General features: G+C 37.8%; 1 protein-coding gene across 1 annotated transcript; it reads left to right on the top strand.

Annotated features, from left to right (window-relative positions):
- Positions 1 to 7,489: 7,489 nt before the first annotated feature.
- Positions 7,490 to 8,029, top strand: LOC130589571 (uncharacterized). The gene has a single exon (XM_057390872.1). It carries the CDS (start codon positions 7,490 to 7,492, stop codon positions 8,027 to 8,029), a length of 540 nt encoding a protein of 179 aa, XP_057246855.1.
- Positions 8,030 to 13,797: the final 5,768 nt, after the last annotated feature.

The raw sequence follows: 13,797 nt of genomic DNA, 5'->3' as shown, positions 1-13,797 counted from the left end.
GCCCATGTTGGAAAGTTGCACCTTTGGCCAAAACATAGTTCGTGGAGGTCGAAATCTTGAACACTGCATCAGAATCTCGCCAAAAAGGTAATCTTTTTAAAAATACCTCAGGCGTCTTCATGGCTGGCGCCCGAACCTATGGCTAGGCAGAAATCCAAGATTCCAAACAATACGTAAGTCAGGGCTTTTGAAGCTTCGACCTGCTATGCTTGGGCGAAAATATTAGACATCCCAATGTATGGTCAGACGCCTGAGGATTTCACCTAGCCATAGGTTGCAACGGAATTTCCAAACGCCTCGATATTTTGGCGGACGAGTTACTTTTGCGGCGGCTTCTTCTTTTCAACTTTCTCCTTTTCATCGAATTTATAGTTTCTGATTTTGGGTTATTTTTTGAATTAACTCATCTTCCTTTGTAAGGGTAGATCAGAGGATTTCTTATTAACTTTGAAAAAAAGTTATGCTAAGTATATAGCACTCCATCCGTTTCTTAAAGATCTTCCCTCTTTCCGTTTAAGGGTGTTTTCAAAAGATCTTCCCTTTTTTGCTTTATTCCTTATTTGGCAAAACAAATTTCCCTATTTACCCTTTCATGTCACTATCATATGGTCCACCATTACATTATTAATTCAATTTTACTCCCTTTCTCTCTCCTACTTTAACCCTTTTTTATTTGTTTATTTATCTTAACCCTTTTCTCTCTCCAACTTTACTCACACCATGCCCCACACAACTTGATTTTCATTGGTATATGTAGGAACAGTAAGTGGGAAGATCTTTAGGAAACAGAGGGAGTATATTGTTATATAGTATAGGTAAAGGTTACAAAAATATATTTTTCTAAATATGGTACTCCCTCTGCTTCAAAATATAAGGCATTCATGTTTTACAAAAATTTGCTTTGACCATAAATATCTCTCAAATACAATTAATAAAAATTATACCGTTGAATTCGTCTTGAAAAATACTACAATTAATGGTATTATTTTTTAAAATTTTCTATCAACATAAATTGAGAGTAATTAACGGTTAAAGTTCAACCTCGAATATCGTGCGTGCTTTATATTGTGAAACGGAGGAAGTATATGTTTTTTGGTTTCCCATTCATTAATCCTAAAATTTAAGGGAACACACATGGTAATAATAAATAATGTAATTAAAACATAGGACACCCCAACTCCCACTTCTATTTTTGCAATTACTGTCCTTAAAATTTCCCACTTATCTTGTCTACATGGTCAACATTTTTTTTTTCTTGCAGTTGTTGTTTCCTCCACAGGATCATGATGTAATGAGCACCAACTTTGTTTATTATAATCTCTTGTCCTCTTAATTATAATCAACTAAGTATATGACGTATTCTTGCAAATTGCAATCGAATCCCTCACTCTTTTTCAGGTGTCGTCATGAACAACTAATCCAAGATAACCTTTTTTTTTGTCCTTATTGATAAACAGAAGTGCAGAAGAGTAGAATTTTCTAATATCTTCATGAATCTTCGCCGGTTTTTTTCTCCTATAGTATAATAGTTTTGTTATCTTCAGTCAACGATTAACAAATTGCTGGAGGATAGTACGGCAAACAAAAAAAACTTTTCTATGTCCAACAAAGACACCTAACTTAATTCTACGTGCTTTTTTTAATAAGTATGCACTGTCTATCAGTATTCACCTTTTACCAGTTATGACAAGTTCATGTCGAAAAATATAGTGAACAGTATATACCCTCATAAGAAAAAGAGAGACAGAATTACTCCCTAATCAGTAAACACACGTTGACACTTGAGTACTTGACCCTTTAATCAACCTATGTGTTGCTGCATGTTTATGATAAGCACAAACCACTTAAATATATCGATTACCCTTTCACTTCTTTTTTATAATTAATGAACTTTCATTTCATTAAATTATTTAGAAAAAGAAAGCCTCAGCTCAAAACGAGGTATTCCTTCATTAAAGAAGGAAACTTTTATAGTGCCACGCACACTTTGAAAGGAGGAAGCAATCAATCTCTAATAAAATTTTACAGAACACAATGTCCAAGTGAACAAGCAACAAAACACAACTATATGAGTTATAACCAAGCTATGAATTCATTTTAGAGAGACCTTGTTTTACTAGTGAGTCTGCGATAAAATTTGCTTCCCTTCTTTTATGAATAATTGAAAGGTTTAGTTTGGATTTCATGGAGTTCCTTATGAAGTTGAGAACAAAAGCGAGATTCCAGGGTCCTTCATTGAGTACACGTCATGATATGCTAACTAGGTTGTCTGACTTGTCTCGAGTAATGTCTCGGGTTTTAATATGGACAATTTATTGTAGATAGGTCTGGAGTTTTTGAAGATGTTAGAGAATGCCATGGATATGTAATCTGGCGCTTCGAACAACGTGCGGGAGTTTTGTTGACCGAACGTAACAAAAATGTTGGAACACAAGGTGACACTCAAGGGGGGGAGGGGGGAGGAGGGTTGAATTTAGTGACTAAATTTGATTGATTTTCGCAAAAACTTGGTTATGGCATTGTGCCTAGCACTGTGCTATTTGCTCGTAATTCTCTGATTTGTACTTTTGCAAAAACTAAAACTTAACAGTACAATATGAAATCAACGATCAAACACAAGATATAACATGGTTCAATCTCACCTCTGAGATCTACGTCCACACAAACCAAACTCTCTTTATTACTTGAACCCTAAAATATCAAACTCTTGATACAATAAGATTCCCCCATTACTAATCTTAATAGTTCTCCCCATCACTTAACTCTAAGTGTTACAACTCTCTATAATAATGAAATTACAAAAAGAAAATATCCTCAAAAGCGTGCTTCTTATTCAAGCAAATTAGAGGACAATTACAAACTTCGAATAGTTACTCAATCTGACTAGAACAGTGTTATACTTTGTGCCTTAGGAAACTGTTTTGATCAGCTCTTGAAATCTCCGATTTTTCTCTCTGAAAATGTGAGTTATAAAACTAAATCTTAAACCTTATATATCTCATGGACTAACCGAAAATCCTTCTTATGAAGAGATTTAACTTTTTCTCCTAAGATTAAGGGATAAAACCTTTTCTTTTTAGAAAACAAACCTTATCCTTTTCATCTTTATCTTTGTTTCTAAAAAGATAAGTTTTCTTTAAATCAATGTTTATCCATAACCTTGATAACCAATTTGATTTCCTTTTTATCTCACACTCCTTTATTATTTCGAAATTCTTTTTCCTAAAACTATTTTCGAAAATCTTATTTTCATAAAAACTATTTAAACTCGATTTTTTTTTATTAAATCCGTTTTTTCATAAAACTATTTAAATTCGATTTTTATAAAAATCCTTTTATAAATCGGTTTTTTTACCATGACTTTATCAAAACTGTTTTCTTTGAAAATCCTAAATTTCGAATTACAACTTCCTTTTAAGATAGACATATAAAATCAACATGATTATTTATATCCTTAACTCTAAGAAGATAATAATCATCCTAATTTCACATTTCTATACTTGACACACAATATATCACAAAGTTCTAATGTACTACATTTTCGTAGTAACTAAACATGTAACAAAATCTTGAATATTTATTTCTTCAAAGTCTTCAATCTTTCATGAACTTCCAATCTTGATAGCTTTCTTAGATCACTGTTACATACATACATGTTAATAGCACAAAGTATTTATCATCATCAAAATAACATTGACTTAGAGTCACAATAAAAATTACTTAGAGTTTGCTTTTTGTTTTTCTGTTTTGGGCCTTGTTTTTGGGCTATTTTGTTAAGGTTAATTAGAAGGGTTATATATATATATATATATATATATATATATATATTATATATTATATATATATATATATATATATATATATATATATATTATATATATATATATATATATATATATATATATTATATATATATATATATATATATATATATATATAAATATATATATAAACCTTTAAATAAATTCTACCTTCATATTCTGTTTTCCTCAAAATAATAAACCAAAATATGGTTATATGAGACTTATTTGATTCGTCTCGATAAGTACTTTATTAATAGTCAATCGTTTTAATTTATATTAATATGTAATAAAAGATATTTAAGGGCTAAAATTGTGCATTGACAACCGCTCATAGTCAAATTAAGTTTGGAATATATATATATATAATATATATATATATATATATATATATAATATATATATATATATATATATATCACATGAGAATGCTCCTTACATGAGAAATGAGAATGAATCTCAACCACAGGATTAGTTTAGAGTTACAACACTTATTCATTAGAGTTATACCCCTATAAAAAAAATTTGAATTCAAAAAAAATTATTTTTTTTGATTTTTTTTTTCAAATATATTGTTTTTGGAGTTACATCACTTTTTTATTAGAGTTACATCACTTATTCATAAGAGTTATAGCGTGTAAAATTCATTCTCATTTTTCATATAAGAATGCATTCTCATATGAACTCACTTCTATATATATATATATATATATATATATATAAGGGGATTAATTCCCAAAATGTGTGACAAAAAATTTTATTTCCCTGCGTACCGTCCACGTAGGACGGCACGCGAAATTTTTTTTTTTTTTTAAAACTGCAGTAAAACCGCTACTCTGAGTAGCGGTTAATGCATAAAAACCGCTACTCAGAGTAGCGGTTATATTTAAAATCAACCGCTACTCCGAGTAGCGGTTTTGTTTAATGAACCGCTACTCTGGGTAGCGGTTTACAAGATTTTGGACCCGTTGTAAACCGCTACTCTGAGTAGCGGTTCATTAAAGAAAACCACTACTCCGATTAGCGGTTTATAAAAATCCCCAATTCAGACCTAAATCCCCCAATTTCCCAATCTACAGAAGCTCGAAATTTTTTTTCTCTCACAATCACTTCTCCCTCTCTCTCTCTTCCGACGACGCTGCATTAGATCATCACCGCCGGCGACCGGAGTCCGTCACTTCTTGCTCTCTCTCTTCCGACGACAGCGGCACCTCACAATCCGTCACTTCTCCCTCTCTCTCTTCCGACCACAGCGATCTTTGTGAGTATATTTTGTGTTTTTTTTTTTAATTTAATTTGTGTAGCATGCCATATTTGTTAGATGGAAATTATTTAGTTTGATTAGTATAATTTAGTTGTTGATGATTAAAAATTTAGGATATTGTGATGGTTTATTTTGTATCAATTGGAAGGTTAGTATAATTGGAAGGTGATTAGTATAATTCGAAGGTTATTAGCATTTTGTTTAGTTGTTTGATTAGTATAATTTAGTTGTTGGTTGGTTAAAAATGGATTTGAGCATTTTGTGATGGTTGATTTTGCATGAATTGTTGTGTTTATGTTGTTAATACTACTAGTATAGGTGAAAAATAGTGTTCATATTGTTTGAATATGTAGAATAAGAATAACTTAATTAAACATTATGTTTTTTGTATGTAGAATATGGAACAACCTAAATATCCTCTATACCTTTATTGGAATGGTGAATTATCTCAAAATGATGTTGATATTGTGTATAGAGGTGGAAGGAAAAAGTTTTTGTTCATCAATTCCGGTATGATGTTTCAAGAGATTCTGAATAGGGTATATGACGTTGTTGGATGTGATCGTATGTATGTGGAACTGAAATTGTTTATGAGATATCCGATGCCGGGAAAATATGTGCCAATTGCACTAGAGGATGACGAGTCACTGAGTGCTATGTGGCTTTCAGTGACACAAACGTCAGCCATGGCAATGGAGGTGTACATTGAACAAGTTCCCAAAGAGATAAATGTGCAAAGTAATGTGGGTTATGTACCTTCAATGGACTTTAGGGATAGCATGGAGGTACCGACATCAGCTCCTAATATGCAATTTGAATCATTTACTAGCATGTTGTCAGACCCACATTATGTAAATCAGCACATGAATGAGTTTATTTCTCCTGCTTCGTCTCCCCACATACCATCCACATTCCATCTTGACACTCTACATCAAAATGATGTTGATTTTTTGGGAAACGAGGAGGAGCATGTGGATTCTGATAGGGATGAGGATGATGATGCAAGAGAATTAGCTGACAAGGCAATAAAGGCTGGTGTTCCTTCACAAGATTGGCTTAGAGTTGACGAAGTTGATCAAAGGTTAATAGATTCATGGATGACTTGAATGTCACTAGTTCATTAACTGTGGCTTCTGAATTTGAGATAGGACAAGAGTTCGCCTCATTGCAGCAATTAAAGAATTTTGTGAAAGCATGGTCGATCTCTAGAAACCAGATGTTTCGGGTGTTAGAATCAGAGCCCACAAAGTATGTCATTGAATGTGCTAGAAAGGAAGTGTGTCACTGTCCATGGAGGTTGCGTGCAATCATGACTAAGTCGTTCTCATTCAAAATTGTACGATATGTTGGTCCACATGCAAGCAATTGTTTAGGAGACATAACATGTGGAGACCATCCTCTCATTTCATCAGATTTCGTTGCTGATCTTATCGAGGATTTCATTAGGACTGATCCTTCATTCAAAGTTCAGTCCATCCTTACTTTTGTGAAGAACCAATATCAATTTTCAATAACATATAAGAGAGCTTGGTTAGCAAAACAAAAGGCAATCAGCAATATTTTTGGTGATTGGGAGAAGTCGTATCAAGAGTTACCGAGGTACTTGCAAGCCTTGAAAGAGTCCAATCGAGGCACTGTCGTTTACTGGAGTACGATCCCAACACAAGATCCTACTACGCACATCTTTCGGAGGGTCTTCTGGGCCTTTAAACCCTTCATTTCCGGATTCCGTCATTGTCGGCCTCTTATCACTATAGATGGTACTCACTTGTACGGGAAATACAAAGGCAAATTATTGATTGCTATGGGAACAGATGCTAATTTCCAGCTATTCCCACTTGCCTTTGCTGTTGTGGAGGAAGAAAGCACGGAAGACTGGTCTTGGTTTTTAGCTTGCATTAGACGTTCCGTCACAGATAGAAAGGATCTGTGTGTCATCTTTGATCGTCATAGGGGTATCCTTGCAGCTATGAATGAGCCTGGTAGTGGTTGGGGAACCATATGCACATCACCGCTTTTGTGTGCGTCATCTTGCTTCGAACTTGAATTCGAAGTATAAGAATGCTGCCATCAAGAACCTATTCGGAAAAGCTGCATATGCTAGGCAGAAAAGGAAGTTTTTGTACTATATGGATCGAATTGGCTCCATTAATGTCGAGGCAGCTAGATATCTGTTGGACATTCCCCTTCATCTATGGTCTCTACATCATGATGGTGGGTGTAGATATGGTGTGCAAACCACCAACATGTCTGAAGTGTTTAATGGTGTCCTAAAAGGAGCAAGATGTCTACCGATCACTGCTTTGGTAAGAATGACATTTTATCGTGTCAATTCTTATTTTGCTACAAGGAGAGAATTAGGTAGAAAAAGACTTGAGGAAGGCCATGATTATACCCGAAGGCGACTAACATCATTGAAAAGAACATGGAGAAGGCAGGTGCTCATGAGGTGATTGTGTTTGATTATGAGCGAGGGCTATTTGAGGTCACTACTGGTCGTGGAGACCGTATTGCGGGGAAAGGTGGAAAGAAACACACGGTTAACTTAATGCAGAAGACATGTACATGTGAGAAAGTCAAAATATATAAGTTGCCGTGTTCTCATGTCCTTGCGGTATGTCGTCACCGGAGCTTGTCATATAGTGGTTTTGTGGACGCTTCATTTCTGACTAGCTCGTATCGATCTACTTATATGTCCTTTTTCAAGCCTGTGCCTGATATGCATAATTGTTCTCCATATGATGGTCCGAGAATTATAGCTGATGAGAGGCTAAAACGTGGAGCTGGACGTCCACGGTCCACTCGAATACAAAATCAAATGGTACTATCGTGTCGGTTGCATCATCACAGTCTCTATCTTGACTGGGAGATTCACGATAGGGTTCTTCAGTATGTCGAGCGGGCTGGTTTTCTCGGCATACATCGTTTGGTAGGGGGAGGTTTGAGATTGATAGACCACTTCTGACGGCATTAGTGGAGCGATGGAGGCAGGAGACCCATACATTTCATTTGACTGTTGGGAGGCGACGATTACTTTGGAGGATGTCGCTGTTATCCTTGGACTTAGAGTCCACGGGGCACCTGTTATTGGTCGAGGCGAGGTAACTGGGCTGCATTAGTTTTCGAGTTGTTAGGGATTTGGCCCAACACACCGGAGAACGAGCCCAAAGTTCTCCAGGGTTCGTCTTTGAGATTGACATGGCTTCGGCAACATTTTTTCTTGTTGCCGAATGATGCTGATGAGGTGACTGTCCAGCGATTTGCCCGGGCTTACATTCTTGCATTGATGGGGTCCATTCTTTTTGCCGACAAGAGTGGAGATGCAGTCCAGGTTCTTTATCTCCCGCTTTTAGCTGATCTCGACGTAGCAGGGACATATAGTTGGGGTAGTGCGACCCTTGCATACCTGTTGTAATACTCCGTATTTTGAGAATTAATTCGTAATAATTAAGAAATACCAAAAAGTTAATAAAAAGGTATTTTAATATTATTTACAGAATAATAAGAATATAATATTAATAATACGAGTCGGTTGTGTTAATTTCTGATTTATAAAGGTTAAACTGAGTTCACCCGATCTAGGGTTACCACTTTTGGAAGGGTATAAAAAGAGAAAGCAAGAGGAGAAATTTCAGAAAACCCTAAGTTTCCTTTCTCCTTCAGCCGTCATCCCCCTTTCTTCTCCTCTCTCAATTTCTCTCTCCTCTCTCGCACTGTTCTTCCTCATCTCCCTCTCTCTCGCTGTTCGTCCTTCTCTTCGTCTCCCTCGCTGGGTTCTTCGCGGATCCTTGTCGAGGTGTGCGAGCGAAGGGTGCTGGTGTGTGAGTGAGCGAGCGAGTCCGTGTGTTCGAGGGACGTGCGAGGGCTGCGAGCGCACGAGGTTGCGCGAGGAGTGCGGTGCTGGTGCGAGGCTCGCGTGTGCTGCGAGCGACGAGGGTGGACGAGGTGCTCAAAGGCTGGTGCGAATGAAGGTGTGGTGCGAGCGAAACTGGTGCGAGGCTCGTGTTGTGCGACGAGCGAAGGGTCGCGAAAGGGTGCGCGAGCGAGTGCTGTGCGTGCTGCTGTGCGACGTGCGAGCCTTCGTCAGGGTTTGGCCGTGTGCCGGAGGTTGGTCGCCGGAGTTAGTTGCCGGCGAGCTTAACGGTCCCAATTTCATAAGCGGTACGTTCGATTAAGACAGCGAAAATTCTCCGTTATAAGGTACGTACGCGTACCAGTTTAATCCCAAGTATTAGTATCATGATTAGGTTGCAATCTATGTTATTGGAACCTAGAAGCATGATAGGGAATGTTTGATTGATTGAGATTGTCTGGTTAGACATTTGTAATTAAAATGGATATGTTGCATGGGAATGCGTAATTCTATCGTAGTATTTCAAAGAGCATTTCTAATCTATCCATAGTGTAACAAGGTTGTTACAAGAGATATGATTTGAGCATAAGAGGACAGGTAAATGATTCTCTGTATCCATAGTGTAACAAGGTTGTTACAAGAGATACGATTTGAGCATTTTAATGAAGAGAACAGGTAATTGATTCTATGTATCCATAGTGTAACAAGAGTGTTACAAGAGATACGATATGTGGTTATGAAATGAATGGTTAATATTAAAATGAATTATGGCAATATCTTGTAGCTGGACTCCCTACAAGTGATGAACAATGGGGGAGTGTGGGACTTGTCCTACGCTCCTACGCAGGCCTACTGTGACGACAGTAGTGTCCTTATATTTTTGACACTCAAGTAGGCGGAAGGTTCCGTTCGATCTTGGGGGTATGCATACTAAGGTGATGGGTGTGAGACGGCTCGAAACCGTATTTGCATTTCATCTAACAGACCTAGTGTCTGTTAAGGATTCAGTAGCCCGTATGATTCTAGTAAGATGACGGTGCCCGTTCGATGCAATTAAAGATTAAAGATTAAAGGTTAAAGGATAAAGGATGTAACATAGTGTAGCATCATGCTTAAGATTGTTCATGTGTGCATCATTTATGTTTACATGTATTCAATGGTTCATTACGTACTCAGCATAGCTGATTGTGTGTTATTATGTGTTTGATGAACTGCGATGAACCATTGATGCTACAATGGGGAGCAGACTAGGTGTGCTGGTGCTGCTGCATAATCTCGAGCATACGGGGACTAGGCTTGGGTATTTACATTTAAAGCATTTTGAAATAAGTATTATTGGTTTTTCTAAGACTTATATATGGTTTGTGGTTTGAATGAAAGGGGTCATTGATGATTCCCGAGTTGTATTTATATTTTAATTCCGCTGCATTTTAGTTTTCAAGTTAATGTTTTAAGTTATCGTTAACCCTTATTATGCCTTGCGTTCCATCGCGGCGGTAACGCGCCCGAAGTCGACGCGACGCAGCAGTGGTGGGCGCGCGTGGATTTTGGGGGTGTTACACCTGTATCGGCAGCTATGTCGGGCATCACATAGGGGTGCGAGGGAGCTAGGTGGCCCTGTGTTGTTGTTACAGATTTGGGCATGGGGACATACACATTGGCAGACCTCGGATTTCGAGGGTGCGGGACCCACCTCCACAGTTTGACGAGGCCGTTCCTATTTTAGGCTCCCAGCATGTTCCGGGGATTGACCCCTTAGCTGTCAGGTAATATTCAATGTCTCACATTTGTTGACATTATTTAGTTCATTTTTCTCAAGGATATTAACGTATATTTCTTTTCAGTTGGCTTCGAGTACACATACTAGGTCCCACACAGCAGGTGGGCTTCCCTACAGGGATGCACTTGACCATCAGACGGACGAGCAGGTACATAGGCCGTACTTGCCTAACTTATATACATTGGTAGACTCTTCTTTTGCCTAATATTTGTAAGATTCTATTTTTTGTAGATGACTTGGCAGCCATATATGATGCGAGACTGGCGTTGTTACCTGCTATATGTCGAGCTGATCGACATGTATGGCGCACATGGCCCCACTTATCTGTTTCGACATTGTAGAGTTCCATTTCCTGGTCGAGTTATGCGCCAGTTTGGATTCGAGCAGACGATTCCCGCACCTTCTGATACGAGCAAACCTTCATGCCATATGATCGGAGGTCGAAGAACAAGAACTATCCGCTCAGACATCGACCTTACATTGCACATTGGGTGAGCGCGAGGGACACATAGTTCAGGGCACTCCTTTTAGTGGTCGTACTCATGCCTTTGACGAGTATATGATATGGTTTCGTCGCATCACGAGGTTACGCCTGACGAATCCATCGAGGCGACCACCTTCTACACATTATCAGCCTGCGTCTGCAGATATAGTACTGGTAAGTTCACTGATTTTTAGTTGCACTTTTATTTATTTATACAACTATATAATATGTATTTTTCTTTCTATTCAGGCACATACTTTATCTGATATTGCTCATAGGTGCGGTACTGTACTAGAGGCTTCTGAGTCATTGCCTCCAGATATGGTGCGTGACTTGTATGCGCAGACATTGCAGACTATGAGGGGACTGTGTGTTGATGCTGTTGGCCGAGCTGGACATGGCCATCGTACAGGGCGTGCCTACTTCTGCTGGATATACATCGACTTCTACATCTTCTACGTCTGCTGCCCATATATCTACACTCAGCTTTGCTTTCACCTCCAGTCACTCAGAGGGCCTATCGACGACGTTCTGACACTACTCCCCTTCTCTTGATGCCATTGCAGAGACTCATGAGACCACACCTAGCTCATCTACACCTTCACAAAGAAGAAGAGAGGGTTTTAGAAGTTTCATTTATTGTTTATGTAGTTAGTTAACATTTTTTCTCCTCTAACTTGTAACTAAATTTTTTTTACATACATTTGAATGCGTATCAACTTGGTGATGAGTGATCAATGTGTGGCTTATATTTGGTGTTGTTGAATGGAATTTGGTGCTGGAATTATAGGTTGGATAATGTTGAAATTGGAGGTTGGATAATTGTTTGGAATTGCAGGTTGGATAATGTTGAAATTGGAGGTTGGATAATTGTTTGGAATTGCTGGAATTGGAGGTTGGATGCTTGTTTGGGATTGCTGGAATTTTTTTGGTTTTCTGGCAGTTGGCCAGTTATGTGGAAACAATGTAGTGTGGTCTGTAATGGGTACAAAACCGCTACTACGGAGTAAGCGGTTTTAATGAATGAACCGCTACTCGGAGTAGCGGTTTACCCAGGGAGAAAACCGCTACTCGAGTAGCGGTTCATCATTAAAACCGCTACTCTGAGTAGCGGTTTATGTGAATGAACCGCTACTCGGAGTAGCGGTTTTTTTGAAGTAAACCGCTACTCCGAGTAGCGGTTTACCTCCGTTAAAACAAAAAAAAAACTTTTTTTCGCGTGCCGTCCTACGTGGACGGTACGCAGGGAAATAAAAAATTTTGTGGCACATTTTGGGAATTAATCCCCTTTTTAGCATTATTCAAGGAAAAAATTCGAGTATTTCATATTTTCTCTCACAATAAAATTAATCGTTAAAGTCATGGATTGACAAATGTAGAAGTTACAAAATTGTGACTATTAAAACGGGCCGGGAAAGTCGTTTCTAAAGTTAGAATATGTGGCTATTTATTTTAAGTGAAAGTATTGGGTCAGACCGTCTGACCCAAACATTTGGTCAGACGGGCTGGCCCAAGTTCATTATAGAGCAACGATATAAGATACGTTCTGGTTCATCATCATCATCCCAAGTTCATAATACTTTCTCACTACCCATTCGCACTAGAGGAATATACGATGGACGATTATTCGATAGAGGAATATCCGTATGTTTTACAACAGTTACCTTCACCCATGAATCTTTAACTCCGTAGTCTTTCATTGCCCAAATCTACATTGATGATCAGCGTCGGATATAGTACTGAAACAAAGGCAAGAATCAAGAATGCAAAGGAGGAATGATCATTGTAGCAGTTTGTTTCATAGGGTAATGGAATGCGCACAAACTTTTCATATCCAAAGTGGAATGATAATATACACTCTTCTTTTCTAGAGTAGATGTGAAGTGAATCCTTGAAGAAAACTGCATCATCCCAAAACAAATCATCCAGTAGTTCAGTATTACTCCTGATCAACAAATGCGAGGTTCCAAAGACCATTTGTTAGTCAATGTACTCCGACATCATCAACAAACGAAAGTACTCCTGATGAATCTGGACTAGAAAGTACCAACCTCTCTTCTTCCACTTTCCAAAAATTGTGGATGATGCCATCGCTACCAACATTGCTAACCTCGTGAAGGAGGAGAGAGAGAGGAAAGTGGAAGTGGGAAGAGGTGAAATAGTGGAGAAAGCAGAGGTTAGTGTTTTGTTTTCTTTTCAGTTGAACTTTGTTTTCTTTCAGTTGGACTTTGTTTTCTTTCAGTTGGACTTTGTTTTCTTTCAGTTGGACTTTTCTTTCAGTTGGACTTTGTGTTCTTTCAGTTGGACTTTGTTTTCTTTCAGTTGGACTAACTGAAACAAAATGAAGACTACCTGAATAAAAATGAAGACTACATGAAAAAGAATAAAGATCAACTGAAACCCAAGTAAGTCTAACTGAAGCACAAAAACCAACTGAAAAAAAAGAAGACTAACTGAAAAAAAAAGACTAACTGAAACAAAATGAAGACTACCTGAAAAAAATGAAGACTACCTGAAAAAGAATAAAGACCAACTGAAACCCAAGTAAGTCTAACTGAAGCACAAAAACCAACTGAAAAACAAAGAAGACTAACTGAAAACAAAATGAAGACTACC

This window comes from Beta vulgaris, chromosome 7, assembly GCF_026745355.1.
Source record: "Beta vulgaris subsp. vulgaris cultivar EL10 chromosome 7, EL10.2, whole genome shotgun sequence".
NCBI classification, from domain to species: domain Eukaryota; kingdom Viridiplantae; phylum Streptophyta; class Magnoliopsida; order Caryophyllales; family Amaranthaceae; genus Beta; species Beta vulgaris.
Note: the sequence above shows the minus strand (reverse complement) of the source record. Positions and strands in the feature narration are given on the sequence as shown.